Here is a 25,564-nt window from a genome sequence, read left to right on the forward strand (position 1 = left end):
AAAGACTCTCCAAATCTTCTAAGTGAATGGTTCGTCAATTATCTTAAAGTGTTCAGGTGACCACAGCAGTCTATGTTACAGACTCATGACAGTTATAGCTATATATATATATCTATATATGGATATATGTATGAGACAGATGATATCCTGAGAAAGATCATTAGACCCGGTTTCTCCCTGAATCATTAGAGCCAGCAGGGGATTGGTTTGACTGATTGCACTCTGACAGCTATGAAAAGAGGTGAGCACAGTATAACAAGGATGAGAAAATTCCTACAACGTTCATGCAGGAAACCATTTACTCTCTCTTCAGTGTCTGTGTTTTTAAGGTATGTTTTAAATAACAGCTTCCTCTCTGCATCTGATCCTATGAGAAAGACCCTTTCTGTATATAGGACAGCAGAGTGTGTTGCCATGGAAATCATTATGATCTACTTAAATTCAACAAACCCAGTCTTATGGGGTATATTCCCTGGACTATCTCAATTTAATTATTAATGTTCTTTCTAAACAGCAACATCTTTCTGCTTTGACAGAAATTCTTATGAGCAGAATGAAAACAATAAACCTGGAAAGCAGAGTCCTTTGTTCAGCTGCAAAACAGGTACAATTAAGCCAGGGAAAATGCAAACAGCCTCCAAGATACCCTGTCAATGAGCTTCACCTCAGACCTAGATGGATCATCTGGAAGGGGGAAAGTCTCAGTGCCTGTGTCCATCATGCTCCTGGTCCCTCTGCTGCGATTTCCAGCAAAAATACCAGCTAGGATAGTGGGCTTTTTTTGCAGAGGGACATGTTCAGTGGAATCTAAACACTGACCATCAACTTATTTCTGTACAACCACCTGTCTTGTGCTCATTTTCCAGTCAAACCATCAACCTTTTCCCATTAAATATGTGACTAAACCCAAAGCCTTTGAGCCTCAGGGCAGCTCCAGCATTTGTCTCTTTCCTTCACATGTCACCATGAGTTCTGCAGGTAGATTTGAGGAGCCAGACGGTGTTATTCAGGCTGATTTAACACTGAGGATGGTTTCTTGTGGGTCACATAGTATGGATGGCTCATGGGTCTAAGTTTAGATATGCAGAGAACATGCTCTCCCACATCCTGACCAGAAGAGGCAGCAGGATAAGCAGAACCCATTCAGAAGCAGGATGAGGTTCAAGAACCTCAAAGTGCTCATCCACAGAAGGGCCTAAGACAGAGCATGGCCCAGAAAAATCCTGTGGGAACTGCCTCAGGCAGAACAGCAACTGCACCGCTAGGGCTGGTTGATGTGACCTCCAGCCCTGGGCAAGCTGCTCTCCCCAGTGCTCACAGCAAATGTCAGATCATTTGTGCTGAAGACATCAAGACAAAGGTGATTATGAAATATTGTGATGACCAGATAATGTACTCTTCCTGTAAAGGCTCTGCTCTTTACCTTCACCAGCTGCTTCCCATCTATCCTCCCCGGAAGAGTGCTCTTGAAACAGCATCCAAGGTTCCTACTTTTACTCCTCCACGACTGCTCCTCAGAGACTGACAGTCAGGAGAGCTCTGCCACAAATGAGGCTCATCTATGTAAAACATCCCACAGCACCCCTGGACTTTTGACCATTGGCTTGGAAATTTCAGCTCAAAATTCATATTTACATTACCCCTCCAATGACACTCCAGAGTGTGCCTCATGCCTGCATCAGGGTCTATCACATGTAAAGCCCAACTGGTAGCTTAGATGGATAGAGGTTATCACTAAGACTACTTTACAGGTACCAAATTAAGAAACTTGCCCTCTTCCCACAGGGGAATTAACAGACCTGCTGAATCCAGGCTCTTGGTGTTCTCCCACAAAACCTGCAGCACAAGCTCTTTCCTCATGTGAGGTTGGTTATTGGTCATAAGCCTCTCTCCAAAACATGAGGCAAGAAATGCCTGTAAGTTTTTGGCTTTCCTCTAAAAGCACTAACTTAGAGGCTGGAAGCAAGAAAGAGAATAAATGAGCTCAACTGAGCTGAATGAAAGGAAGCAGCAGCATGAACTCAACAGAAGTGTTTCCTGTGTAGGAGCTGCAACTGTTCATTGATGATCATGGCACTGAATTGCCTGGTAGACTTACAGACAGGCTACACACATTGCCCTGGCATCCCTGGGACCTGTCCAAAAAGGCACAAAATTCCAGACATGAGGGGCATTCTGTGCAGCTCCTCACAAATAGGTTCTTCAGTACTGGTTTTGCTGTCCTGTAAAAACTGCCACTTTGGAAAGCAAAGTATTACCACAGGCTCCATGAGAGAAAAAGGGGAGAGAGACTGCAGCTTTATTAACCCAGTGATTGATTCCTTCTTTGAAACTGGATGTTTATTTAATAGCAATCAGTGCATTAGCAGTAAGGGACACAGCAAGTGGCCTTTGAAGAAACAAGCCTTTCCTAAGCATGACACCAGCTGTCCTGCCCTGTCACTGCCAAGAGTAGATCTCCAACCTGACATCCAACTCTCTGCCTCCATATAAATGTGCATCCTTTCTGAAACACAATCCTTGCTCTTCATTTCTACTTACTGTACAACCAGCTTCTCTCCTTCTTCGGTGCCATCTATGCCCTTCTTCTGGCTCTGTGACTGCTTTTACCAGCCTGCAGGTCGCTGCTTTACCACCCACAGCAAATTAAAAATCCCTTGTACTCCCCTTCTCTTGAAAAATATGTCTACAAAAAACAAAAAGGAGGGTATTCTGCTGAAGAGCTATGCCTATTCTGAGGCTCATATCAAAAGATGGAGTGGTTCTGTGTACAAAGCTTGGGAAAGTACCACTCATGTTTCTAGCTCTGGAATGGCATTCCGGGTCTGGAGTGTCTTGCCAAGTCCTGCCTGTGGAATGAGCAGGCGTGTCCTGTTATCTCAGCCCTTCTCTTCAAAAGCACACAAGTCATGGGAAGATAAAACACAGTTTTCATTTTGTCACTTCTTCTAGCTCATTCTCACCACTCTGCTCACCATCTGTTTTGCCTGTATTTCATCCATTTAAACCAGGAGCTCCTCAGAGCAGGAATCTTGTCTTACTACACGTGTGAAACGCCAAAACAGAGCACGAACACACGTACCAGTCATTGTGACACAGAAGTATAACCACGGAGCACAGGATCATAAATGATTCACCTAAGAAGGCAGAGTTGCATGTATTCATACCTTATTTATTTTTCTATTTCTCCAGAACTCAGGAGAACCAACTAGAGACTAACCCCCGTTGTTTAGGTGGTGTAAAATAAAAAATACTGAGACTTGCTGCCCGAAAGAGTTTGCAATCTACGTAGCATACCAGTGATAGCAAAAGTACGTGGCATCTTGCCTTGCAAAAAAGGCAGCACATGATTAACTTCAACAACATGGGTGTTTTAAGTGAGATTTTGCCACATGAGTGTTTTGCTTGCAAAGAGCCCAGTTACATGGATGCATCCCTCCATCAGCCATTTCACCTCAAAAGACCTACCTGAAATCTGAGTGGCCCTGATCAAGTCAGGGGACAAGTGAACAAAAGGAAATCCAGAGTTGTATCCTTGCTACCTAATGAGGACATGGAAGGAATTTTGACATGCAAAGGTTCTACAGCAATTCAAAGTAGCCAGTACTTCTGCAGCACTCAGGTCTGCATCTACCTTTTTGATTAGCCTTAAAGGTCCCAAGATAGGAGCCCTGTCTGCTGAGAGCATGCAAGCAGAAAGGCAAATACAGTGCTCAGTACTCACAAGGAACTGCTCAAGCACAAGCCATGATTTTATGTCCTCCTTTATCCAAATCACACCAAGCATTTCCTTTTGACCCAACAGCTCCCTACACAATGCACTGCCTCCTCTAATGGAAAGTCCTCGGAGGTGCCAGATTCCCTCTCAACTGCAGTAACAGCACAGAAGGATGTTTAACAGTCTTTCCTAACCACTGGACCACCCAAACCTTTAAAAGAAACACACAGCTCATTTTATATCCCACTGTTGCTTAAGGAGAGATGATAAATAATAAGCCACGTGGAATTGGTAAAAAGTAGAAATACTAGTACTTTATAAAACTGTAATTCAGTAGACATAATTACAAACCTTGTAACCAAAAAATAAAGTAAAAATTAGTATTTTCTGTTTAAATAGCTTAGTATTTAATTGCCTGTATGAGGATTTCTGTTTTGGAGCTGAAACATTTCTGTGGACTGTCTGATGTTTTGTGGACAGTCAGTCATCTGTGGACCACAGGTTGAGTACCTTGGATATAAATCTCCCCGCGGGGACTAGGAAACCACTTATAAGCAGTGTAATGCCTGACTTAGTAGTCTGAATTAGGCAGTCTGGCTGTTGCATCCTACTGTCTGTGACACTGAGGATCTGAAAGGGAAAGGTCATTATTCAAAATATTTCAGCCTTTGGCTGTTTAACTGCTTCAGGTACCATATGTTTAAGTCTGTAATTTTGCTCTATTCCTCTCACCCATCACAAATCCATAAAACAAACTGCAAACACGTCCTCCAATTCCCTTCATCAGACTCACTTTTATTCATTTATTGATCAAAGAGCCTGGAGGAAACATATTACCTGTTACTGCAGGTTTTCTGTGGAATACTGGACACATACCTTGATCTCCCCGTGCCACAGAGCACACTTACCAGTACAATGGCAGTAAAAATCATTTTAATGACCCAACACTAAATTAAGTGCCTTAATACAGTGAATGGAAAGGGTCCCACAAGGGCAAAACAATGTACAATGGCAGCTGCAAAGACCAAGCCCCTTGGCTATATTCCACGACTCAGTTTGGTAGAATGTCCTTCCTTACCACACCAGGACCAGCAAGATCTGTGATGAGCACACACGAAAACATTCCCCACTGGGGCCAGGAGCATTTCCAGCACATCTGTGCTTGGGCAGGGAAATCTGGGTCAGGGCTGCCAGAGCAGAGACAGTGCTGTCCCCTGCAGTGTGATCACACATTCACATCTCACATCAAGGACACAGCAAATGTTGCACCTGCACTGGGCGCTCCTCTGTCCTTTACCATCACCAACAGGTTCTGCCTCCCAGCAGAGCCGGGGCTGCAGCAGAGATGCTCATAGGGGATGGCAGCCACAGAGACCACGTGCTCTTCTCGTGAAGGACAACAGCAGTGCAAGGCTGCAGCATCTGCTTTTGGGGGGATTACACCACCTCTTGTATAGGCAAACTTTCTTAGCAAACTCTGCAGGTATGACATGTGGTCTGCCCTTCACACTTCCCAGCACCTGAGTCTACTGCAAACTCATCCCACATCCGAGAGCTCAAGCTACACTTTGGGTCCTTTGTTGTATTTTCAGATAACTTCACATTGTTGGTGTGAGGCCCTTACAGAGCAACGAATACCTGAATCCTTCACATCACCTGCCACCATCAAGTAAATAAAGCAGAGTGTGAAGAAAGGCCCTTCACATACATGATATCTATCAACTGAAACACCAATGCTGACATTCCAATAACCAACAGCTTGCGGCTGTGCTATGCATTCATGAGAGCAGCCCTTGCCTGCTTGAGTGGATCCTGCCTCTGCCTGTCATACAAAAGATGCAAGTTATCATTTTCTACCATCAGATAACATCTGTGATACAACTTTTCAGATTTTGTTTCATTCATAAATTTCTTCAGGCTTCCCATACACGTGAAAAGCAGGAGGAGGAAGGATCTGCTAAGTTTCTCTAAAATGGAAATTCCTTACTGATGTAAAGACTAAATCTATACCTGACTCAGTAGCACTATGGATTGACACCAGCTGAGGATGGGGGTGGCCAATCTCACACAGCCTTGCTAAAACGGCATCACAGTAACCAAGAAAGTTGACAGATTGTGTCAGGGAAGGAAATTTCACTCATCAGTCTAAAGAACTCTTTGGTTCCTCTTTGATTTTGTTCAGACCTACCCACTTCCAGGGACAGTCGGAAGAAAGGATGCCTCTGAGAGGTTCCCAAATCCCTGTTAATTCCACACAAGACTAGGAATTCCCAGTGAATATGTCTGAGGCTGCCATCCTCTTTCACATCAAACCTAAGAGATCAGACAGGCCAATACTGATATATTGATTTAAAAGGAAACTAATACAGGAAAAAAAAAACATAATTAAGGCTGTGGGGTTTCACCATGAAGAACATATTTAACTGTTTTATAGTAACTTGCAATGCACTTCTAAGCTTCTCACAGCAGGAATTCAAATGCTTAAGTCACACAGCATCATCTCAACTACAGATGATCTGTCTCATCCAACCTCATTTCTACTGACAGCTCCTTTCTCTGACACATGTTCCAGAAGGCTTTCAGCAGGCAGTGTGATGTGCCTGACTTTCAGAATCTGAGCCAAAACCTGTATTTCCGTTCTGCATGATCTCAAGCACAAAACCCAAGTTCCATGTTTCTAAGAGAGGACAGGATTTATGTGCCAATACAACAGGCTGCATTTATGTGCACCACTTATATCTCCAAAATACCTGTAGAAAACAGCCAAAAGGCAGAGCAGACTAGTAAGCACCCAGGATTGCCAGTGCTGTGCACTGTAGCTGAACTGGACAGCAATAACTAAGACAGACCCCAAGTCCTTCTCCTAGAGAGGCCTCTACCACTTGAATCAAATAGAATCTCCTTTGAAAAGAAAAACAGTAAACTGTAGATGGTAGGACATGCCACTGGTCCCTTCTGGTCGGTCTCAGGGAAGACAATTCAGCACACTTCATTACACTCCACAGATGAGGAGACTGACATTCAGGTGCTCCAGGATGTCCTTTGAGATGTACTCAGAGATGATGAATAAAAAAAGAGCTGTAATTAACCCACAAATAATAATGTTATCCCGTTCCAGTTATTGTGAGAGACATAGGAAAAAGTAACTCCAAGCTGCAACAATTGCAATTACAGTGATCCTTGGTAGAAAAGTCATCTGTAATCCACTACCATGAGGAAAAAACATTCTGATTTTGTTTTCATTGAGGTGAGTGGAAAAAAAAAAGACCTGGGACCGAAACAGAATGACAATGAGCTCTTACAGGAAAAAGATATCCAAGGACAGCATTATTGTTTTGTTTTGCATTTGTTCTGTACCTAGTTCAGATTCTGAATAGTAAACTTCAACTTATAATACACAGCTATGGCAGTATGAGATGCCACTCTGAAGTTGTCATTTCTCTTCTAGGGGTTCCCAGCTCACAGCTCTGCAGGCAGAACAAAACCAGCCAGCACCCTGGATACCAAGCCCAAACACTAAAGGTGAAATGAGGTTTGCAGTAAACTGCCTGACTTCCCACTGAAACAGGTGAAAAATGTTCACAGGCTCTTCTCCCTCAGCAACATTTTAGAACTAGAAAGTGCTAGGACAGAGCCAGTAACAAACAAATCAAAGACAGCAGAAGCAGCAAAGCACCCAAGAGCCAAAGCAAAGGTTTGCTTATTGTTTTAAAGTCCTTTCTATTAGCTGAGTCATATCAGACATAACCCCTGTGGAGATCAGCAGAGCACAAAGCAATATTCATGGTGTGACTACCCACACCACAGCACTTTCCTCATAATCCTTATCAGCTAACAAGATTCAATGAAAAAAACAACTAAATACACAAAAGCAGGGGGAACAAATGCAAGCAGGTGGCCATTCTACTTAAAGCATGGCTATCTGTACTGATGGATGAACTAGTGAGTCATAATGAGATGGGGAAACCAGATTACACAGATTAAATCTTTGTCATCATCCCAACGTGAAGACCACTGTACACCAGGGAGTCAGTGATCCACTTAAATTAACCTGAATGGGTGGAAGTCTGTGTTGTGCTGCCAGGTGTATCCTGGCGAGTATTGGGATGTACATACCCCTTGGATGCAGGATCAATTGGCTCATCGCCTGAAATTAAACCACCTGCCTGTCCTTGTCTGTCCTCATCTAAAACCCTAGCAACAAGCTCTCCTATAAACATCCTTTTCATTTGGCAGTAGAAGTCATGAATGAAACTGCCTTTAGAAACAGAACATGCTCTGAGAGCTGAAAAGATGAAAATGTAAGGTAACCTTTCCACAGATAGATCTGCATGGCTTGCTGCACCAGACTGAAGGGCTGTTCCACATCAGGCAGCCTGGGGTTTCCAGCATCTGATGGAATGTAAAATTATTTATACTTTCCTCTTTGTCTTTGCAATGTTAGCTCTAGCAAACGGTGTCTTAGCAATTACAGAGTCCAAGTTTCTTGCTGGGATTGTAACAAATAAGCATTTCCTGGGGCAAAATACTCTTAAAGCATGGATGTATAGTAAGCTGTGCAAGAGAAGTGGTGACCAAGCTTTGCCTGTCCTAGGTTTCCTTGCAAAATTCTTTTCTAATTACTACTGTGATTACTAAATTATTAATATTTGCACTGCTTATTCAAATTGTTATTTGCTATTGGAATTGTTGTATAACAAATAATTGGTACTGCCCTCTACACAGCTGATTTCATCACATGACATGTTATTTAAGAACAGAATGGGCAGGTCTGTGTGCTCAGCTAATTACCTGACTGGTCAACTGCTCCCTGTCCTATCCCTATCAGATTTTGACCCGGTCCATGTGTCTTAGATGAAACCACCCGTGTATATGTGCATGTTCTGAGACAAGTAAGTTAAACTACCATCTCTGCGTAGACATTCTTTGTTCTTGAGGATTAGGTGGGTTGCATCATGACAGGGTTTTTTCAAAGTGAAAATTAGACCAGTAGAGAAGAAAGACAAGCTGCCTTGGACAATACATGCTGTATCTCACATTGCTGGCAGAGATATCTGCACAAGTTATACCGTTTAAATTAAATCCTTTAAATATTTAACACGCTTTCCCAGAAGGAAGTGCAAGCCCAGTAATGGCTAGCAACAGCTGCAGCTGAATCCAGATGACAGACCTCCAGCAGATAAATTCAACTCTAGAGTCCCCAAAAATCTTCATATCTGACAGCCACCCAATGTCTTAATGATACAGAGAGCTAGCTAAGACCAAGGTGAGTTTTCCTTTTGATGTTTCATCTCATATGGCAAAAGAGACCTTGAAAATGCTTTTTCAATGCTGGAACTATGCTGATGGTGCAACATCATGGCACGTTTCTTTCAGACAAAGAAAGTGACAGGCCTTCCCAGACCCTCCACAATAACTTAAGAGCACAACAGATGTTCTCTTGAGTCTGCAGATAGAGGTACAAGACACAGAAAACTGGCAAATGTTTTATCTGATTCAGATACTAACCCTGCCCTGCTACGTTTCCAGAAAGGAGATCAGCCATTCTGCTGCCCCATCTTAAGCCTGTAATCCCCCTCCCCCAGGAATTTTCCTAGTGCCATTAAAAATGCCCTTTTCTTACTAAACCTCTTCTCAGGTGGGGGATAAGCATCATATACCTAGAGCTTGCTCCGTTATCCCCTGTGGCCTGGGAAGAATTTTCAGGGAATATCTACATGTATTCCTACCTAGAGCACTTCCATCCTTGTAAAAACTGTAGGAGGACAAGTGCAAAGAGCCACACGCTTCTCCTCCCAGGCTGATAGGTTAAAGGTAAATCGACACCGTCTTTTGAGAGGGGGGGCAGCAGGTTGCAAGGAGGAAAGGAATATTTGGTATTTCTTTTGCAAAACAGAGAGAAGAAAGCGGCGGCCGCCGCCTCTCCCACGCCCCCTCGCGAGCCCCCAGCCGCGCCGAGCCCGGTAACAAAGCGCCGCTGCCCAAATCCGTGTCCCTTTTCCCACGCGCGGGCGCTCCATCCCCGCGCTGACCCCGAGCCGTGCGCTGCGATGTCCCCCGCGCTCCTCCTGCCCTGTCACCTTGCGCTGCACAGACGGCCGCACTCTGCCCTCCACCGCCTCGCTGCTCTTCCCACGCTGGAAAATCCCGCCTGACCCACCTGCCTCGACAACAACCTGCTAAATTTATCCCGGTGTCCACAGCAGGGGCGAGCGGGACCGGCGGCGCGGACACCGCACACAGACACACACACACACAGACACACGGACATGCGGGCACCACGCCGCAGGTGCCGAGCGGCAGCTACTCACACCACTAGCCTGGAGATGATCCATGAGACCATGGCGCTGCCGTGTGCCGCAGGGCTGGCTCTCCCGGCAGGGAGGGCTCGCCCGGTGTGCTCGCCCGCCGCCGGCCGCCGCCCGAGTGCGCGGGGCGGGCGGCTCGGCCATCCGGCCCCGCAGTCTCAGCGCAGCCTCACTGGCGGCGCCGCCGCAGCCAACGCGCAGCCGGGCCCGGCCGCCCACACTGGGCAGGGCCCGCGGCCGCCCCCCGGCAGCAGGAGGAGGAGCAGGAGGAGCCCCCCAAGCTCCCCGGTCCCGCCGGACGCCCCAGCGGGAGAGCCCCGGGCGTGCGGAGCTGTCGGGTGCGGGGGAGTCCGTGCCCCACCCGTGGCACCGGCAGGTGTGCCTGAGCTTCAGGACCACCTGAAGCCGAGCAGGACACGAGGGAAACCCTGTGGACTGTTCGCATCAAGGTAAGGGCAAAGCTAAGGCTCGATAGGCGTCTTCGATGTATAAAAGAGTGGGATTTCCCCACAGCCCCCAGAGTTTCCAGGCACAACCGACAAGGGATGAACCACACGATCCAGGTGAATTCCCATCACCGTCAGGGATGACAGCCAGCAATTTCTCCTTCACATGAGTTTTCATTAGGGGGTCTCGCAGCTGTCAAGACCAATTTCCTGAGGAACACCTGCCCACACGCAAAACAACAGACGTTGGCTTCACCTGCAGGTTGTTCTTCCTTAAATTTCTTTCGGGTTCTTCCTTTTTTTTATTCACTATGCTGGCATATGTGAAATGTGGCTAGACTGTCAGGAATCACCTTTCCCTTCTTTGGTTCTTTCCTTCGATAGGAAGCACTCATGGCCAAGGCAATTCAATGATGTGGTTTAGTATGCCCAAGGCAATTCAATGATGTGGTTTAGTCTCACAGCAATCCTGAGATCTCAAGTTTACCACCAGTCCACCCCCAAGCTTCTCTTGGAGGCCATTCCATGGAGCAGCTGGCTTGGGTTGGAAGGGACCATAAAGATCAACTAGTTCCAACCCTCTGCCGTGGGCAGGGACACCTTCCATTAGGTTGCTCAGAGCCCCATCGAGCCCCATCCTCATTTAACACCTTACTTCTGTTCAGCTCAAAGCCCTCCATGCAGACTCTGAATCTGGTCCCCAGAAAACCAACACGTCTGGGGGCAGACGGAACTAACAACCCGCAGTCTTCAGCTTACGCTGGAAGCATGGACATTCACTTAGTTAAAGTTCAGCACCTCTAAAAAGTAATTTCTCGGGCGACATCCATACCGGGTGTGTTGGTCCCCTCGCCGCAGTGGGTCTGTTCTTCCAGCAGGGGGAACTTCCACCCCGCGCTGTGACCCGGAACGCGCCGGCCCCTCCGCACCCACGCCCCGGGTACTGCAGCGCTTCTGCTCCAAACACCGGGATTTGGGGTTACAGACGGGCGGGGAACCACAGCTGCAGGTATGGGGCCAGCACCAAACACTCCTGCCTCAGGGACTGTAAGGGCCGACAGTGGCAGCACCGCTCCAGCCAGAATTCTGACTGCTGCACAGGCAGGGCTGGGAGGTCCGCTGCAGTACCAAAGTGTAAATTAGCTGCCTTTCTCTCTGCAAGATCTGCCTTCTCTCTAAAAGAAGCCATTAGGTCATTCAGCCCAAACTCTAAGGCAGTGAATCATCCTGTATCTGTCCTGCTTGTGTATCATAGCCAAATAAGTACTTGGAAATCTGTTATCCAAGACTTCTCTTGTATCCGGACTATTTAGTATGAGCTTTTAGACTACATGTTGGCAGACACTCCACAGCATTAGTACAGTTAATGACGAGATATTATCAAGTACAAGGCACAGATCTCTCTGCACGGATATTTGTGTAATCACCACAGCACACAGGACTTGCCACTTGGTACTTGCTGGTATTTCAAGCATAGAAAAATGGACCAACAGGAGAGGACACTGGATCATAGAGAGAGATAAAGCGGGACAACACCAAAAAGCTGCAGCAAAACATTTTAGTGTCCAAATCATAACAGCCTCATGTCCTCTTGGCTCCTTCCAGCCTCTTCCAGCTCACCATGTTCCCTGCAACTATTGCCAGTTGTCATCACTGCTGACTCTTTTTGGAACAACAACTCAGAAAGGCTTGAAGATTAGGCCCCTCTTGTGCTCCTGCTTTGTACACAACTGACACAAGCATCATGATTGTTGACTGGTAAGCCTCAAATGCACACAGTTAACAAGGTATTCTGGTGATGGAAAATCTAAAGAGCCTGACAATGTGAATGCCGGGAGTTTTACTGAAACAGCTGTTTGGTAAACAGGGTGAAGGAGAGAAATTCAGCTGTAACAAGTCACCAGTGGAAGGGTGACAATGCCCCCTACCTACTCCTCACGGGCTCTGTCTTAGGACAATTCACAGCCCTGAGACACTGAGCTCGGCATGTGACATCCCAAGCATCCCGAAAAGAGGCTTTGCTTGAAGAAAGCAAAAGGAACTTTGCTGTTAAATCACTTTATCCTGTCTATAAAAAACAACGGAGAGACACAAGAAGGCTTAAAGCTGTAGGAACAGCTATGAATTAATTTACACAGCCAGCTCAGCAGAGATGCCACACAACGTTAGTGGAACATTTTGAAACAGTTTTAGCAGTGGAAGAAGGGCTGGCAGTGAAAACTCCTACACAGATTGCACCATTAGATGGTTTGATCTCTGTTCCCCAAATTAAAAAATAAACCAGCTTTGTTAATGAAGGCAGAGCCACCACCCTCATCCTAAATACTAGGCACCTTTCTCCTAGCAACTACTTTCCCTGAGCAGTTCACAGCCATGGAGAAGTCAGACCTGCTAACAGCTCTCTCACAACCAGACTCATTTCTCTCTGGCCCAGGGAAAGCGGATCTCTGCTCACAGCTGAACTGCCAAGCCAAGACTTCTTAGAACACGAAGAGTCACTGGCACAGGGCACTCTGTCACCAAATCTAGAAAAGGCCTCTTTAGTCCACCTCAGAACAGTTGATGAACTGGCAATCTAGCCAGGAAATGTCCCCAGGGATAGAGAAAAGTATCAGAGAGGAAACCTGTGATGTTTGGGTGCTGAAGTTCATGTGGTAAAACTAAAACAACAAAATGAATATAAAAATAAATAAAATACGCATTCAATAGCCACAGTGCACAGAAATATTTTGTAGTATTGCTACAGCATCTAAAAAGTATCAGAAGAAAGATAGTTTGAATCAGGAAATAAATATTCTGCACCCCACCAAGGAATTCACACAAACACACACATGTGTATGTATATGTATAGATACACATACTCATCCTCTTGAAAGAGAAATACTTGGTGTTTCCACCCAGTGGAAGAGAATGGGTGATTCCTTGCATTTATCTCCTGACTTCTACTTTGGAAGCAAAACAAAAGAAACAAATAAATTAAAACCTAAAGAGGTAACCTGGACATTTAGAGCAAAAATCCAAGAGGAATGCAGATCCTGAACACAGTAATGAAAAATGCCCATTTCTAAAACTAGAGCTTTACTAACAAATAGAGAGCAGACAGGAAAAGGTTAATCCTACTCTATGGGCAGTATTGTAAAAGCACAGGGAGACAGTCAGCATTTCCTGGCTGCCATTTTCATCTTTATTATTGAATTACTTGCTTCAGAGCTATGGCCAATAGCAAAGAAAGATTAAGAAATGCCTATTTTGTCTCAAAAGTGGTGTGGTCTGGCATTTGGTCTGGAACTGTGGTTTCTGAGAAACACTCTTGATTATCAATGACTCACTACAAGACCTTGGAGAAAACATGGAGACCAGTGTGTTTGAATGTATCAGTTGGCTTTAGGTAACCAAGGTGGGACAGCTTAGCCCCAAATATTCTAATACAAAACTCTGCAGCACAGAGCTCAGCCACTAGTACTCAATATCTCAAATATTAAGCTCTAAATACCTCAAGTTTTGCATCAAAAGTGTCTTCTGAGTAGTCTGTTCTTCACTTTCCATATCCTCTTATGTAACTTACATGAGACAAGATGCCTCTGTCTTGGAATAATTCCATGTGTCTTATATGAATTCATTAGTAATTCTGAGGCATTTGCAGACCCTCCAGTTCCATGGGAAAACATCTCAGTTCAGCATGTTTTCCTTTCTACTATTTCAGAATCATAGAATCTTAGAATATCCTGAGCTGGAAGGGACCCACAAGGAATGAAGAAAATGCATGGATCACAGCACTTTATAAATTGATGAAAAAAGGATTGTATCTTAGACTGGATGTTGTAGTTTGGGATTATTATGTAAATTCTCTCCCCTGCCACTAACTGCCCATGCCAGCAGTTAACAAAAGAAGTAGTTAACTGCTGATCACTTGGATGTGAGCAGGTTTGTCTCTTTTGTTTTGGGGGATATCTTTCCCTTTTTAGCTCGGCGGAACTGGGGAGCGGTGGCTGCCGAGGAGGGAAGCTGCTCTGCTGGCTACTGCTGGGGCTTCTGGCTGAGACACTGTATTTTCTCCTCGCCGTGGCTGTTTCTCCTGGTTCCTGCATCTGGGATCCCGGCCTCTGTTCCAGTCTCACCACCGCCTGCACCGTCATGGCCTGCCCGCCCCGGCTGGGGCAGTGACCCGGGAGAGAGAGAGGTGTGCAGCTGCTTTTGCAGGACACGTGGTGGTTTCCCACTTTCAGCTTTCTTTTTCCTTCATCTGGGACAAGAGACACAGAGTTCATCTGAGAGCTCATCACTCGTCTGTCTCGCTGGAGAGGGACTGGGAACTACTGGGAACTCACTCCGCAGCCAGCCGGACTGTGACATTTGGCACTGCTTAAGTATAACTTTCCTCCCGGAGGAAAACCTGCTGGGTTTTGTTGTTGTTTGGTTTTGGGGTTTTTTTTCCTCTCTCTTGTGGTGTTGGGGAAGCAGTTTGCACTAGTCTGTTTACATATATATATATTTATATATATAGCAGTTAAGAACAGTTATCCTTCTATTAAAATTCCTTTTTTTTCTCAAATTTGATAAAGAGTGGCGTGATGATTGTGGAGGAGGCCCCCTCCCCCGCTTGTGGGTAAACATTTTGGTTTTTTCCCCTCAAACCAAAACACTGGGACTTATTTTTCAGCCTTAAAAGTCAATGAAGACACTACTAAATTACCACTGTTATTGCAGTACTTCTGGCAGTCAGATTAGTTTCCTTGTTCCTTATTAGCTGTTACCATCTTTCCACCTCATGTCTCCAAAAGATCTGCCTGTCACTGCTTATGTCCTAAACACCCTGCTATGGACAGCATACAACTGAAATGTAAAAAAAAAAAAAGTTCAATATAAAACCACTATGTATAAGCTAAAAAAAAAGGAGAAAAAGAACTGCAATAGAGACTTTGAGTAATAAGACTTACTGTCAAAACAGGAAACCAGCAGCAACACCAAGCCTATTTGAGCTTTAAAACAGGGCATTTAATGGCCATTGCAAACTTCTGTGGATGATGCACACTGAGTCAAGACTAGGGGAGGGCTACTCCTTAAATTTCCTGGTGTGTATTCCTGTGGGCCCTAATTATCAGCTACCACCAGGGAGGAGATGCTGAGATGCACAATGTGTCTGATCCAGTGGGTCAGTTCTTATATTCCTGCATTGGAAGGATGGGCTGTTTTGAATTTTATTACTGTGTAGTGTTTAATGATGACAACAACAGTGAATGTACAGAAGGATGACTTGGCCATGTTCTTGCCCCTAAAGCAGACACAGAGAGAAAGGAGCAAGGCAATTAAGTGCCAGTGTGAATGTGACATTTGCTAAAGAGGGATTTTGAGATAAATATGGTCAGTGCATGGCCTTGAGGTTTCACTGAGGTGCCATGGAAATGGGAATGCTAATGATAACAAGAAGCTGTAAATAATGAAAGGGGCCCCTCTGATGAGCAGAAGGGAAGTTTCCTTTGAGGAAACAGAGAAGGAATGTGCAGGAGGCTATCAACAGCCCTAACTGTGTCAGGAGAAAGCAAGAGGATTGCTGCAGACTGGTCCTAGCAGTTTCTAGAGACATGCTGTCTTCATGGAGTGGTGTAAGAAAAGAACTGAAGGCAATAAGAGAGGAAAGCACTGTGGGCTTCTTCACCATCCCTTGCTGAATCACCTTTAACCAACTAATTTAGCTTACGGGCACTGCTCTGTTTAGCAGTATCCTGTACATAAATGAAATCACTGAGCAATTACTAGACTTACATGGCTGTGTAAAAACATGTTTTAATAACTGTATAAATACTACTTCATGGTAAGTTTTAATCAAAAGCTGCTATTGACCTTCAGGATCAATTTAAATCCCAGCACAAACCAGGATGTGGTTTCAATTTCACACAGAGCCCTGAGGGAGGCAGAAGGAAAGGAGCTGCACTGGCACACCTGGCAAAGATGTCTTCCCATAGGAGCTGCTCAGAAGTACTTCAGGTGAGCACCAACTTTGCTGTGACTGCACTCATTTCTCCAGGGGTTTTCCCATACCTCTTCCAGGACTTTCCTCCTCCTGCCATATACCACAGTACACCTGTGTCTCCCACATGTGTCCTGTTCTGTTGCTCTCAAGGTGTGTAAACCACCCACTGCTTTACAACTGCTTTGTCCTCAGTTACAAATGCAAAGAGAAATGCTGAGTGTCAAAGCATAGAGCATATTGAAGACACCGACTCTCATAATATGTGAAGTCATGCACATGAAATTCCACCACACTAAGCTACTTCCAGTTCTATTTAATTCTGGAAAAAGTAAAAAGGATGTCAGGGAAAAAATGTGTCTTTATAAGGACAAATTATATAACTAAATTTTTTCTCTGCAGTCAGGGTATATGAAAAACTTGCAGCATCATCCTCCTTGTCTCCCTCCCATTATGGTGCAGGAGGAACACAAATTAATTGCCTTCTCATGGATAAAAAAGGCTACATCCCAAAACTGAACCAGAGACCCAAACACACAACTTAGGGGCTGCAGAAAAACAAAACAAAAAAGACAAAGGAAAAATACAACCACTGGGATAACAGTTTTCAAGTTACCTTCTACAGGTTATTTATAGAGGCCCCCATCCCTGTTATGTGTTACTCACTTTTTGAAGCTTTAGAATACCTCACTTTAATGTCACTGCTAATGAGACCAGGTAAGTTTCTTCGCTGGTACCTCCTTACAGCTCACACAGGTCAGAGTGAGTGGTGTGGGAACTGAACACAGAGTACTCCCAACAGCTGACGTCGGAAGTGAAAATATTCTAACACACTTCTGACCATGTGTGTCTGACTGAGGAATGCAGTAGGTTTTCCCCACAAACAGTGACCCGGTCCATCTGCTTGGCATGAGATTTGGAAAGGCTACAGCTGAAAATGGAAATCTGGACTCCTATCAGTACCTTCAATATCATAAGGTATTCTGATGAAGAGAAAAACAGCCAACTGCTTAAAAACAACTTTTTTTTTAATAGCCTTTGTGCTCAACCCCCATTTTCCATCCCAGTCTCCAGCCAGAAAACTGCAATTCCAATCTCTCAAGCTGCTAAAAGAAGCATTTGCAAGCACATGTTCTCCCTCCACAATCCAGTAAGAGACTTCTAATCACACAGTATGAAGGTGATGGAGTGTCTTCTGTGCTTTCTTCTCCCTCAGAGCCCAGTCTGGCCACCCTCTGTTGGAATTACTTCCTACATCTATTACAGCCCAGAGATTCTCCAAGTTCCACTGAAATGAAATGGACAAAATACAGCCAATGAAAAGCACTGCCAACAACAGGACTGTGAAGGTGTATCTGTATCCCATGGGAAGTGTGCCAGCACATCATATGGTCTTCCCAGAACTACCCTGAAACCAGCCAGGGCGCTGATAAAGGTGCTGCTGTACCAACACAGAGCTTACTCTGAGACAGCCACACAGGAATGTCCTCAGGAGCCAGGGGGTGACTTTCAGCTCCTGCCCAGCTCCACTCTGCTGAGGCTACACCTGACTTGGTACAATAACTCATTTAGGTTGGAAGTAGCCCATGGAGGTCATTGGGTCCAACTTCCAGCTCCAAGCAGAGCCAGCTTTGAGGTTGCATTATCTCATCTCCAGCTAATATTTTATAAAGTAGTCTAGACATGCCTTTGTGAGCTGTGGGCAGTTAAAGTGCAGTGGGAGATGAGATAGTTTTAACCTTACAACAGCTCTGCAGAACCGGTGTGGCGGATTGAGACCTGAAGCTGTCTTAGTACTGAGGTTGTCTCCCCTGGTGCCAGCAGCACAGCAATCAGAGCACTGTGCAACAGGTTGTCTTACAAACCTCTTAGGTCAAGGCATTGTTCTTTTGGATGGAAAACTGGTTCTGCAGAAGTCAAGCACTTTCTTTCTATTCACTATAGGCAAGAGGATTTCAAATGCTGGGTTTGGGCTACAGTAAAGACACATGGTGGGCAGCTGCAGCCACTACTTAAGAGTTAATCCCTGTAATATCCTTTGTTAATCTAACTACAGTGATCAAGTGGCATGCAACATATTCAACATAAACACAGGGCGCATGTTAGATTAACAGGATTACCTGCTGTTGAGGGTAATACTACTCCATATTTATTCAGCACTTCTCTGAAGAACAGAAGGTACTTTTTAAAGGTGGGTAAATATTTGTTAGTCCCGGGCGGGGGGGGGGAAATAAGTGCAAAGAGGTTAAGTCATAACACCAGTTCCACACAGTGAACCAGAAGCACTAGTCCCAGGCACACGCTTTAACTCAGCATTTCTTAAGCCATCAGTTGGTATGACCTGCTCATGAAGTCCAACAATGACAGCACATCCTGTTCTGTTGTGCTTATAAAGCAACACTTCTATTGCCAGTTAAAGCTCCATTTTCACTACTCGCTTTTTGCTAACTTTGAAAAAGTCTACATAAGTTTATTTGGGGAGCAAACACATAGTTTACAGTGGTAAATGTAGAAAAGGCTCATTCTTTCCTTTGCACTGTTCATGTCTAACACACTGCTTTAGAATATTCAAATGTAATAATTCTGAACCATTTATCACTTCCCTGGTGACTTTTCTAGCCTGTGCTCATAAGTGATTATTTTGCATTCTTCATGTACAAACAATAGATGTGCTTAAAGGAATCTGATAAAATAATGAACTTGAAGAATCAAGCTTTAATTTTTCTCCCTCTTTAAAAGATCCTTTATGCCCACAACCAATTCCTGTGATTCCTGTCTATAGACATTATTCTTCTAATGATTGTAAGGTCACTTGTACCACAGGAAACCTGTGAGCCCTGAGCATACACTGCACTCCTTATTAGCTCGTTAGTGTCTCATACCAGCATTCACTTGCAGTAGCTCTCAGTGAAGAAAAAATGTGGAAACTTCAATGCCTACCTAATTTGGGCAACAATGTGTAAACCAGAGTAGCACAGACACCATCCCGCTTTATGTTTGTATCTAGTTCAGCATTTACTCTTACCGAAAGGGTGGAACATAAGGAAATAATCAGGGACTCTACAGCAAATGAGGAAGATCAGGCATCTCTGAGGGATAATTTGTCCCACTTATTCTAGACATCTGTTTTAGTATGAATCTCCTTCTGGAGATGTCTCTCTTCGCTCCCTGAAGAGTAGGCCTAGACAACAAGATGCCTGCTGGTGGATGAAGTTCATTAAATGCGTATTTTCTGTACTGGCAGTTTGTGACCTACATGTTACACAAAGTGAGACACATCCTACCTCTGCTGCAACCAGAGGCACAATGCTGATCATCTCGTGGTGTGAGTCAGGGAACCAAACACCTGACATGCAACCCATGCCTGCTAAAATTCAAAGCCCTCCAATGAGCTGCTGACTTTTTTTCCAACACTGCATTTACTAAATCCCTTTCGGCCTTGCCAATTAGTTCAATTACCTAAAATATTTTCCTACTTGCCTTTGAGACAAGTCCATCTCCAACCATCCCAAGGTAGACAGACAGGTTTTAAGCTACTCTTCATTGTTTATAAGTCCAAGTTTTTCAGACAACAGAAACAGCCTGCAGTAACTTGGCTGTGTCTCTTATATTCTCACTAGAAAACTGCAGCTGTAAATTTCATTGTGTTATAATTTGGAAATAAGAGTAAGGAGCAGCACTAGAAACCTATGCTGTTGCAGCAGTTCCTCTGCAAAGGAAACTGGAAAATGTAATTTCCATTTTTTGGACCACTGCAGTTAGATAATTATGCCATATTGAGAAGCAGGAAAAGTTCAAATGATGCTTCTAAGAAGAGATGAGAGACAGGACAGACTGCAATCTTCCTTTTACAAGAAGACAAGGCTGACTATGATCTCTTAAAAAAAATCAGTGGATGAAATTCCTGGTTTCACTGGATTCAGCTTCAGAATCACTGTTTTAATTTTAGGCAAACCTCTACTGCCAAAGGGTGGGGTTTGGAGAGCAGTCCCTGACAGCTGTGAAGAGAGATGGGTAGGAAAGGGCACTCCCAAGTTTCACTGACATGTATTTGACTCGGGGAACGTTACAGAGAGGAGCAGAAAATTACTAAGTGGTTTACAATGACAAATACAGTGAGTGATATAATTATCAGTACAGCTGTACTGCAGAATTCATCCTGGAGTCCAGTTGCCACCCCAGTGGCCTCACAACTGCCCAGCTCTAAAGCAGCACTGTTACATTTCTCTAAGCTGAAATTACAATGCCCATTCCTAATTTCTGGACTGAGAGTACATGAAAGCTGGGAGCCAGTTTGATGGCACAGGTGTGTCGGCTGCTCTGATTCTGCTTTGAATATATATATCCTTCCCCTGTACTCTCTGTTAGTGAGGCCACACCTTGAGTGTTGTGTTCAGTTCTGGGCCCCTCAGTTCAGGAAAGAGATTGAGGGACTGGAGCGGGTCCAGAGAAGAGCAACAAGGCTGGAGAAGGGACTGGAGCACAAGTGCTGTGGGGAGAGGCTGAGGGAGCTGGGGGTGTTTAGCCTGGAGAAGAGGAGGCTCAGAGGTGACCTCAGCACTGTCTAAAACTACCTGAAGGGAAATTCTAGGCAGGTGGGGGTTGGTCTCTTCTCCCAGGCACTCAGCAATAGGACAAGGGGGCTCAAGCTCTGCCAGGGGAAATTTAAGTTGGAGATAAAAAAATTCTTTCCAGAGAGAGTGCTCAGTCATTGGAATGGGCTGCCCAGAGAGGGGGTGGATTCCCCATCCCTGGAGGTTTTTCAACTGAGATTGGCCGTGGCACTGAGTGCCATGATGTGGTAAAGGGACTGGAGTTGGACCAAGGGTTGGACTTGATGATCTTGGAGGTCTTTTCCAACCCAATCGATTCCATGATTACTCAAAATCTCAACTCTCACATATTATTTCTTGCACTGCCCCTTTTTCTGAAACAGATTACTCAATCCCAATTTAATATTAAATATCTTCTGGGGAAAATTCTTAGCAGCTGCTTCACAATCATGCTTTTTTCCTCTCTGGCATTAAGGGAACATAAACACTTATTAAAGTTTAAAAGGGAAAGGAAATTTAAAGATTAAAATAATGTTTAATTAGTAGCTATAATGCTCATCATCTTTCAGGTGCACAACACAAACCAATTCATAAGAATGATTATTGTTATCCCCATCTTACACAGAAACAAGGTGAATTAAATTATCTGCCTAATGACACACAGTGTTAGATTCCAGATCTGGCTCCCAGTTCTGTGCTATACCAACTAGGTCACATTTAGCAATGTACAATTTTTAAATATTCCCAGTTCTATATTCACCAATATCTGGGATCTTAATACTGCACTTCAGTGTTTGGGGTTTTTTTTCAGCTTCAGTGATACATTACTTCAGCTTTGTTAACATTATATCAGCACAATATACAGAATCAAAAATAAAAAAGGAGTTCTTGACATGAAAAGATACCGCATTTTCCTACTGGAATCAGAGTTACTACAGCAGCAGCTGACACTCTGCTAAATATTCATTGCTCCAGTTCAAGGGAGAGTTGGTAAGTGGCTGGACAGGAGAACCAGAGTCAAGAGAGCCAGTGTTCTCTGTAGGGAGTGGAAGGATTTCCAGTGCATGGATAAGACTCAAGTACATCACCCACCCACCCAGATCACTCTCCTGTGCAGCTCTGCCCCAGCCACTATTTCTTAGTGAATACAGACTCAAGAACAGCCAAGGTTCTTGTCCCAAAGGCACACACTTGTAACTCACAACAATCACCTCTTCTCTCCATGTACAGTCAAAACCTACATTAAATTCTGAAAGCTGAGAGAACTTTCAAGAAAGAACACCTGTGATTTTAAATAAAAGCAGCACTGCGAATTTCGTCCAAATGATCTTAGAAAATATGTAGCAGGCCAGTTCACTATGAGAACAATTTTGATCACCTAGTCTAGGACTCACTGACCTGACATCTACACATGCCCAGGAGCCTGAGCTGCTGAAATCTCCTGTCAGATCCACAAGAGAAAGGGGTAAGATTTCTTTGAAGGGAAGACACTCAACCATAAGACAGATTTGCTTGAAAGAAACAGGAGGATGCACTTGTAGTAAGTTTTAAGATCCCCCTGGCAGTGGCAGGGAATGGTGTAAAGGCCAACTGGTCGTTATTTCAATGATGAAAGAGCCTGGACATTATTAAGTAGCAAAATAGGGCTCACATGTCATGCTTTCAGTTTTGTTGTGAGGCTTTTGGAAGTAAAGGTAATTAACAAAAAAAATTTCCACAGTTCATTAAACAATGTTGCTTAAAGTTCACTGTATCACTTTGCCTAACTTTCAGTGTCTCCTTCTGCACATCACCAAGACATTCCTGCTGTGGTGGTGGTTTCTAAGACTTGATTGAAATGTATCCACCAATATTGATTTGTGTTCTTTTATTAAAGAATGATACCCCCAACCCTTTGATTTATTAAGTGGATAAAGTATTAACACCTGAGGGGAAAGGGCTGTTTGCTTCCAAAACAGACCTTCTGCCTCTGGAGCAGCCAAGGAAAAACAAAATCAGCATGGAATTACTCACCACACCTTATGTCTAATGATTGTTGGTGGTTATTCTGTAAAAGTTATTGCATCACTCTGTCTATAAATACCTGTTTAGAATTAATCTGCAAAATTTAATATCCAATCCAAATCCCCAGACAATACTTAACATCCAATTAAATAACTAAATCATTAAATGTTAAATTAATAGTCAATTAAAATTTAATAATTGATCCTCATTTATCATCCTAAGAGTCTTCTCATGATTTCCTGTTTCTACAGTTGGGTAGCAAATCAATGTCCTGTTAACTCATCACTAGCAAAAGAAAGTTATTTCCCACTGCAGAGTATGTATGGGAGTGGAAAAGAGTAAGTTCAGCATTTTTGATGGAGTTTTTCCTTCAGGAAGTAAAATTAATTGCATAAAGTTATAATGTACTTTATGTCAAAATACATGCTTCCCTCAGCTTCAGACAGAGAGACAATATTAACAAATTTAAGGCATAAAATATTCCATTTTAGCTTAGGGTAAAGAGATAATCATGTTATAAAAGGACATGAAACTAGTCCTGCCAGTCTTGCAAAGCTGACCCAGGTGAGGTGTGCTGAGGTAACACAGCTGGACCTGAGGAAAGAGCTCATACAGGCTTTTATCTTATCATTCTATAACTAGAGTAGGTTGGATATGAGTAGTAACTGACCTACTTTACCTACTTAGGGAGTATTTTACCCACATCTGTTTGGTGCTAGTGAGTAGGGAAGCTTCTGGGGGTCTTTGGCATCACATCTCAAGACACACTGGAGGAATGAACTGTTGGGTATCTCCCAGAGCCCTGTTTCTGGTTAGCACAGCTGGTATTTTTGCAGCCTGACCATAAGCCCTTCCAACTTTAATTACATGTCCTTACATCTCCATCATTAATCACTAGAAGATAAAGGGCTTGATATTCTCCTTCAGTGCTTGTACAGCTTCCTGTCCAAAGGGCCTTTGACTGAGGATGGAGACCTTTAAATGTTGCTGTAGTAAAGAGTTTAAAAGCCAGGGCGCTGATCATTGTTTGCTGTAGCTGCACACAATCTTAGAGGTTTATTCTGGAAATGCAGGAGAGCCCTGAAAAACAATCTGCTCCCTCCTATCATGGAAAACATCTGAGGACATAATGCCACGACAGTTAATGTTACCTGTGAGTCCTGCTCTGACTAAAACATCTCCTTCTTGCAAAGTGCCTGTGACTGGTGATATCAAATACTTTTGGATAGTGGGAGGCCAATTTTCAAGCACAAATATTTGAATAGCACATTCAGATTTTATATTCAGAGAGGTGGGAGTAAATGCCTGAATGTGCAACTGTTTAGGCATAAAATTGGCTATTGAGTTTTATTGCTAAAATTAAATTTAAATTGAATTGTTAAATTCAAATAATTAAATTAAAAACTCAAAGCCTGTACATGAGAAATTTTCTGTTATTTAATGCAGGCTGAAAGGAAGAATTTACTCAAGTGTGTTCTGAAGTTACTGTTTAAAGAGCACATGTTTGCAGAGATTACTCCTTTCCCATGTAGGAGGTAAAGGCTTACCTATTACCAGCTCAACACAGTAGGCAGAGCCAGATGGAAAAATATGTTCAAGACTTCTTGCAGGCAGAAGAACAGGCTGGAATCTACTGTTCTGAGGTTTAATCAGTTCTGCATATTTACAGCACTTCCTTGTTTTGCAGGTCCTTCTGCAGGGATAAATAATGCAGAGTGAGACACTTGCACCTGTGCCATTACCATAGTGTGGGTTTGAAAGGAATTTCTGAATATTTTGATGTTTCTGTTGACACACTGTGAGAGTGAGGGTGGGCAGATACACACAAAATATTTCCAGTAGACATCAGCTTTTGTGGAGACTATTGCAAGTGGAGATAAAATAACCAGGTAAGAAAGACAATAGCACTTATTTTTCTGTACTGCATGTTTGTAATCCTGGGTAATGTTCTTAAGCTGTGCAACAAATTCAGAGATGTTTAGAGTCATAGATTTAAACTTTACATATTTCACTCTCTGACACAGGATTTTAGTGGTTACCCCGAATTTATAACTTCTAAAGAAGCCAGATAATATTAGAAAGATGTTTGGTCCTGATCTAACTTCACAGAATGAAATATTCTAGGGAAGTGAAGCAATTAGCTGATTATCTTCCCTGTTTCAGAAGAAAAATATCTTACATTATGCTGCTTCTACTCAGCCCTTGGGTTTTGAATACCTCTGTTCTTTCAAGACTGAAAGCTTGTTTGTACCCTGGATGCCTGAGTTTTGTCCAGGCTTCTGTCAGCTTGTGCCCTGTCTGCTTTGCCATCTTCTCTTCTGGTCTCTGCCAATTTGTTTTACTTTATATACACTCAGAATGTTGCATTTTGATCACATGATCCTCTTTTAGCATCATTTCCTATATAAGTGTTTCTTTTCAAGGGCATTCATGGGCGATGCCACCTTGTGTTTGCTTGGCCTTCCAGGCCAGCACCTGCCCAAAACATTAAATTTTAAAACACCTTTGCCAACCTTCATGCTACTCTTTGCATGTGGGACCTGCTCATTCACAAAACTCACGTTGTT

General features: G+C 43.8%; 1 protein-coding gene across 2 annotated transcripts in view; it reads right to left on the minus strand.

Moving 5' to 3' along the window:
• The window catches only part of REEP1 (receptor accessory protein 1), a 67,885-nt gene extending 57,676 nt beyond the window's left edge, over positions 1–10,209 (minus strand). For both annotated transcript variants that reach the window (XM_071555252.1, XM_071555251.1), the window contains exon 1: positions 10,030–10,209. In XM_071555252.1, the coding sequence (XP_071411353.1) occupies positions 10,030–10,061 (32 nt within the window). In that variant the 5' untranslated portion in view covers positions 10,062–10,209. The remainder of the gene's footprint in view (positions 1–10,029) is intronic.
• Positions 10,210–25,564: the final 15,355 nt, after the last annotated feature.

This window comes from Pithys albifrons, chromosome 5 (genome assembly GCF_047495875.1).
Source record: "Pithys albifrons albifrons isolate INPA30051 chromosome 5, PitAlb_v1, whole genome shotgun sequence".
Classification (NCBI taxonomy): Eukaryota; Metazoa; Chordata; class Aves; order Passeriformes; family Thamnophilidae; genus Pithys; species Pithys albifrons.